The sequence below is a fragment of the Chenopodium quinoa genome, unplaced genomic scaffold (assembly GCF_001683475.1).
Source record: "Chenopodium quinoa cultivar QQ74 unplaced genomic scaffold, ASM168347v1, whole genome shotgun sequence".
Taxonomy (NCBI): domain Eukaryota; kingdom Viridiplantae; phylum Streptophyta; class Magnoliopsida; order Caryophyllales; family Amaranthaceae; genus Chenopodium; species Chenopodium quinoa.
In genome coordinates this window covers 1,528,468-1,535,166 of record NW_018743697.1, presented here as the reverse complement: position 1 = coordinate 1,535,166, position 6,699 = coordinate 1,528,468, and the positions used below count along the sequence as shown (strand labels likewise).

Here is a 6,699-nt window from a genome sequence, read left to right as displayed (position 1 = left end):
ACCGGCCATCAAGGCCCATTTCAGTCTAGAAGCCCGATCGGCCCTAGGTTTACCTTAAACCTAGAGAGTTGCACGCTTCCCAAGGCTATAAATACTCGATTAATCCTCATTAATCAGGGACCGAATACATTACGGAACACACTAATAACCGGCTGATCTCGCTAGCAAAGCAGATTACCTACATTAAATACTCTCACCTAGAGAGACCTTATTACTTTAATTTCTGTGTTAATTACTCCTTAATCAGGTACTAACTTGACCGTTGGAGGCGGAGCTCTCAGGAGTCTCCGTTATTTTGCAGGTACAGGCGTCCGGTTCCAGTCTCGGAATTGTAACTCTCCCGCAGGACATCAGAAAACCCCGAAACACATGACTATATTACCTTAGTAGGCGAAAAATTTGAAGATAAACAAGTTTGAAGTTGCAATTTTAATAAACAAGCTAGATAGAGAAAGAAGAGAGAGGTGAGAGAATAAGATGGGAAAATAGAGATGAAAACGGCTGAACAAGTGGGAAAATGACTAGAAAAAAAAAATAGGGTTTTCACTTTTTGGGTTTTTTGTACTCTATAGGCTTTGACATAGGTTGGGCTTTGTCCAAATAAAAATACTAAGGCCTAATATCATTTTACTAATATAGGGTTATATGGGTTGGGTTCGGGTTGACCCGACCTGAAACCAACCTAATTAGTTTAAACGGGTTTAGGCGGGTTATTTTCGGGTCAAAATTGTCAACCTGAACTTGACCCATTTAGTTTCGGGTTGGGTTCAGGTCGACCCAATTACATAAACGGGTTGAAAACTTTGCTCATACCCCATTTATTTTGGGTTGGGTTCGGGTCGGGTTGTCGGGTCAGGTCAGCTTTTGCCAGCTCTAGTTGAAACATACCATTAGTAAAAACTCCATAACATTTACCATTGATAACTATAATCATTAAGCAATGTGATAACAGATTTACAGAGTAAATTAATATATCTTTTATACTCCGTATTTCAAATTCAAGTCAACATTGGTAAATAGTTAAATAGTTACTCCGTAATCTTGGAAAAGTATTGACAACTCTTCTATAGGGGCATAGCTCACAAGGTGAGAAGGTAAAATACATTGATTAATGATTAAGTGCAATTAATCAAATAAATAATTGATTTAGGGAGTAACATTTTTATTCATGTCGATAGATTACAACTAAAATACAATAGCAAGAGTTAAACTCAATACAAAAACTGACTCAACCCCATTTATTGAAAGGGGAAAAAAAATGGAGTCTTGATTATATTTCATTACTTTTGATCAAAGTTCACCATACATAGTTAAAATATAGAAAGGGTGAAAATTAACAAAAGGAAAGGGAAGATATTCAAGGGAGTATAAATAATTTAGAATTTTGACTACAATAACTAATAACTACAATTTTTTTTGGGAGGGAAAAATATTGACTATAATTATATATACCAATAAAAAGGCACTTCCTCTTGTGATTCACTGTTTTTGTCTTTCTTTCTAATTTCTTTCCAAAAGAGAATTGATTGATATCTACTACTCTATGTCCCCAGTAAATAAATAAAGAAAAAAAAATAAAGTAAAAAAAAGAAAAAAGAATTTCCCTCTTGATCATAATCTTTTTCCACCCCCTCATTTTTTTTTACCTCATTGAGGTACTCTACAACAAAAAATAACATAACATCTGTATTTCCAAGAAGTAACTTTTTCTTTTTTTTTACCATGTTCATCATCATCATCAGTTCATCACCATGACTCTTGCATGAATCCTCTTCAATTTCTGAGTTTCCAACCTTGATTAGCAATTGCATCAGTCTTTCTCTCTCTAAAAAGTACACTCTTTTTCTCTCTAACTTTTGTTTGTCTCATTTGGTATGTGGGCTTTGAAGATGGGCCTTTGTATCTATGTTTTATTTTAAGGGGTGGCCCACCTCTAAAGGACCACACCAAAGCTCTCATTCAACCAAAAACTGATGCACAAACCAAAAATCTTGTCATAAATTTCTAAAAAAAATAATTTTAAAATTATAAAAATTATCCCCAAAATCAGATTATGATGATGATTAAGAGTCCAACTTAGGTGATGATGATGATGTGTCTATTTTTTTCCTTTTAATTCCAGTAATTTGAGAAGAATTTGCACATGACCCAACAGCAACAACTGTAGTTGTAGTTGTAGTTGTTGATGTTGTTGTTAATTCATCACTTTTATAGCTAAAACATCCTGCTTCCAACACCCCAATTGGACTTTGAGGCACCACCACCACCCCTACATTCTCATTCCGGTTATTCATCGTGTTTTCCTTGATCATATCCACACACCGTTTCACCCTTCCCTGCACAGCATCAAACACGACACCAACTCAATTAGTTGTCACATTGTCCTACCAATACACGAATTCAATTTCCATCACATAAGGTTACACCCGATGTTACACGAAGTTTATTTTTAGACACATTGGTGACCACGAAGTTTATTTTAGACACATTGGTGGCCGAATGATAGACGAAGTTAAATATTCGACACATAGGTGGCCGAATGATGGATGAAGTTAGTTCAATTTTCGACACATTGGTGACCGAATGATGAGTAAATTATCCGTCACCTAGGCGAACCAATTATCAACGAGGTTAATTTACGGGCATTAATTACAAGGATTTGCAACGTATGGTTGAATGTATAAACTTGAATTTTTTTACCTTGTCCAAATGAATGAAACAAGAACAAGCCTTGTCAATATCCAACGATTGGATTTCAGCAGTAACAGAAATGGCAACAGCTGCTGCAATCTCTGAAGGCTTGAATTCCAAGAAGTCAATACCTGCATTTAATTTCCACAACCATATATCATACACCTAAATAAATTGGATACAACAGTATAAATTCTTAAAATTGAACCAATTCATTTATAAAAATACAAACTTTATATAAATATCATCAATCAACCAATGTATTAGTACTAGATATTTAGATTAATACCTCTAATAATGCTAGAAATGAGCTGCATTGATCTATTCACCACATTACTAGAAGAAGACAGGTAAAAATTATCATTATGATAATCACATAATTTCTTGAGTGAATAATCTATGAAAGAACATGGTGTCACAGCATTCATTTTCCAGTTTAATGTATCCAACACCATTAGCTCCATTCTTTTTATAGTTTTTGCTTCAAACACAAATTTTGGATCTTCAACCTGCCCCAAAAAATTTTAAAAAAAATTAATTTTTTTATTTCTGTAAAAATTGGCATAATAAGAAATAAATTAAGGTTAATTAAGGATTAATTACCTGAAATTCCACAGATTGAGGAACACTAGTTTCTTCTAATTTGGCTGCAATTGATAAACAGGCCACAGCTAGTAATTGCACTGCCCATGCTTTACCACTCTAGTAATAATTATAAGACATGATCATATGTTATTAATTATTTACATAATCATTACAATAATAAAACATGAATTAAAGATCATCACTTTATAATCCAACAAATTAAAATTAAAAAGAAATAAATGTGTAATCTTTTTCATTTATTTGGATTGAGTAAGAGTAAACTCACGGGTAATTCTCTTGTTGATAAGAATCTGTCCAAATAATTCACAGCTAAGCAAAAACTCAATGGTCCAAAACTGTAGTAAGAATGCGCCTGCACAAAATTAGAAAAATAAAAATCAAAACTTTTACAATTTTAATAAATTTATATTTTAAAAGAAAATCAATAAAACCCAGAAAAACCCATCTCCAAAAAAATCAATATCCAATCAAATATATCCCAATTTTTATGAAAAAAAATTGCAAAAAAATTAGAAAAAAATGAAACCTTAAAAATCCAATCAAAAGCGTCAGTTCGAGCAGCAAAGTTTAAATCCCCAAATCGGAATCTGAAGAGATAATCTTCTCTGGGAAAGTAACAACTTTCTCTTTCCACCATGGAAGCAAAAGCTTCATCATCATCAATACTCTGTTCTTCAGGGGAAACAATCAACGGCTGAGATTTACTGAGTTGACGATGATGATGATGATGGTTGATGAAGATTTCTGAGGATTGACGATCGAAATCAACGGGCCCACTAGAAGAATCATCAAGATCATCATCAAAGAAGAAATCTTTACTCTCATCACACAGAAAAATGTCGGCCATTTTTATAAGATGATGATAAAAACTCTAAAAACAGAGAGTTTTGGTATAAGAGGGGAAAACCCAGATTGAGTTTTGATCAAGTTAGAGTTATTCATGGAAAGAAAACAACAATGGCGGCCATTGATTTGGGGAAAGATCGAAGCTTTTTTAGAGAGAGAAAGAAAGGGTATGGTGGGGTTTTAGAGAGAGAAAGGAGTGAAGAGAAGAAGAAGAGGAGTGAAGGAAGAGAGAGAAAGTGAGGAGGTTTATGTAGGAAATGAACATGAGTGAGGGGGGTAAGGGGGTGGGTGTTTTTAGGGTAAAATCAGAGAGAGATTGGGGGAGAGAAAGAAAAGCTGTGGACTCTTCGGATTTAGCAACCAAAAATTAAAAAAGGGCAAGAAAATTAGGAAGAAATGAAATGAAAAAGAAAAGTAGTGGAATGTTATATGACCATGAAATTTATTTATTTATTTTTAAATCTTGGTTATGTAAGAAAGAAACCCAATTGTTGAATTTAGTTTTTTTTCTCTTTTTTTAAAGAATGAATTTAAAAAAAATGTTGGAAATGAAATACATCGAGAATTAAGAGTATTTTCGACCATTATTAATTAGAGTATTCATATACAAAGTACTCTGTATTATATAGAGATATATATAGTGGTTATTGCTTGTCAATTGTTAAATTAAGTTGTCGTGATTTAGCTTTAATGGGAAGTAGGGTGACATATTGTGGGCTTGAAATGATTTAGTTTTTATTGTTGTATATAAATATACACCAACTCTCTAGTGTTTATTTTTCTACTTCTATGTGAGATGTCGTTTATGGTTTATTGAACATATTTATAACTGTTAAAATTATTATTTATATGAGATGTTATTAAGAACTCAATATTGAGCATATGAGTATATGACATCTCATATTGAGTATACACCAACATTATTTGGTTTGTTACTCCAAATTAATATTTTGAAAAGGTGAAACTCTTTAGATCTTTCAAGATTTGTTGACTCGATATTCCCTCTTAATACACTGCTTTGGAAGAAAGAAAAAGGGTCAAGTAAGATTATGAAATTCAACTCTGAAACACTACAAGAAATTAGCAATTTTGCGACAACCAAAATTTGTTATGGTATTGGCATAATAAATGATGTACTGGCATAGTATATAGTGTCACAAGTATTATGTATATAAGATTTACAGTTTTCATAATTTAAGTACAGAATCCTGTGAAGGTAAGATAGTAAAACATAACTTCTTGACTAATCTTAAATTGTCTATTCAATTTTTCAATATAATAAACTAGAGATCCCTTATTTATAAGAACATTGAATTAAGTATAACCTTTTTCTCTAGGCGATATGTATTTTTTTTTTTTAATTAGTTATCATGGGTCCTACTATTGCAATCAAATTTCAACATTTATATATCTAATAAGGCAATCTAATTATCAACATTATAGTTGCTAGCTATTTGTATTAGCTGGTTTGACTACATATTTGTAGTAGACTAATAGATAGTTTGACTCATTGTTGAATTATTTGTTTGTATAAAAAAATTTGGTTAATAGTTATTAATTGATAACTATTTTATTGTGTCGAATGACCAGTAAGAATGTATGCATAATTCATTATTATCCATATTAACTTGGTAAAGGGTGGTAATAATAACTACTTTTGGACAAATATAAAGGGGAATTGACATTTTTCTCAACTTTATTTCACAAAAATTGTAAATATTTTCACAAATACAAAAATTGTAAAGAATTTTTAATCTAGTAAGCTTATTCTATAGACCTTATAAATATTACATTTGGTAAACTACATTTTAATCAACAAAAAATGAAGTTAAATAAATAAAAATAGTTGTCAAATTGTCACCACTAAAATTAGTAACGTCATAAATTAATACAATAGAATAAAAAATAATAATAATAAAAAAAAAGTAGCCTTAGCTTAAATTCCTTTGCTCTCTGCACTTGATATTCACTAAATTCAAATTATACTGAACAAATATTAATTTTAATAAATTTAAATTATTTTTGCTGAATTTGAATTAATTTTATTGATTTTAATTATTTATATTGATTAAAACTATTTTTTAATTAATTGATTCTTTGACCCATTATATTTATTATTTGAATTTATTAATTCTTATTTACAGTAAACATAAGTTTTTTTTATTAATATAATATTTTTTTTTTACTTGAACTCATCTTATTTTATTGAATCTTTATTAAGGTGATTATAACATGACTATGCATTATAAAAATCAAACCAAGTCTTCATTAATTATTACTGTATAATTATAGAAAAATGGAATAATTAAAGCAATTTTGCTACTACTCCTTTGTTCCAAAATTAGTGCTTCATTTTGGCTTTTACATTATTCACATACGCCACTTTGACATTTGTTCTTACTATATGCTTAATTAATATTAAAAATAGAAAATGTTATACATATCCCTCATGACTACATGTAAGGAGCTTAAAATAAAATAAATAAATAAATAAATAAATGAAAAAATAACACTAGTTACACTGATTTGTGCGTAATTTTATCATGCATTCCTAAA

General features: G+C 30.6%; 1 protein-coding gene across 1 annotated transcript; it reads right to left on the bottom strand.

Annotated features, from left to right (window-relative positions):
- Positions 1 to 1,215: 1,215 nt before the first annotated feature.
- On the bottom strand, positions 1,216 to 4,421 carry LOC110684097 (cyclin-D4-1-like). Its single transcript, XM_021860503.1, has 6 exons — positions 3,824 to 4,421; positions 3,563 to 3,649; positions 3,295 to 3,393; positions 2,981 to 3,200; positions 2,701 to 2,822; positions 1,216 to 2,336 (listed from the first exon to the last, which is right to left on the bottom strand). Exons 1-6 carry the CDS (start codon positions 4,142 to 4,144, stop codon positions 2,064 to 2,066), a joined length of 1,122 nt encoding a protein of 373 aa, XP_021716195.1. The 5' UTR covers positions 4,145 to 4,421; the 3' UTR covers positions 1,216 to 2,063.
- Between the last annotated feature and the right edge of the window lie 2,278 nt (positions 4,422 to 6,699).

Coding starts and splice junctions, on each gene's coding strand:
- LOC110684097 (XM_021860503.1), bottom strand. CDS start 4,144: ATGGCCGACATTTTTCTGTGTGATGAGAGTAAAGATTTCTTCTTTGAT. Junction 3,394..3,562: donor TATCAACAAGAGAATTACCC/GTGAGTTTACTC, acceptor AATTATTACTAG/AGTGGTAAAGCATGGGCAGT. Junction 2,337..2,700: donor GTTTCATTCATTTGGACAAG/GTAAAAAAATTC, acceptor GATGCTGTGCAG/GGAAGGGTGAAACGGTGTGT.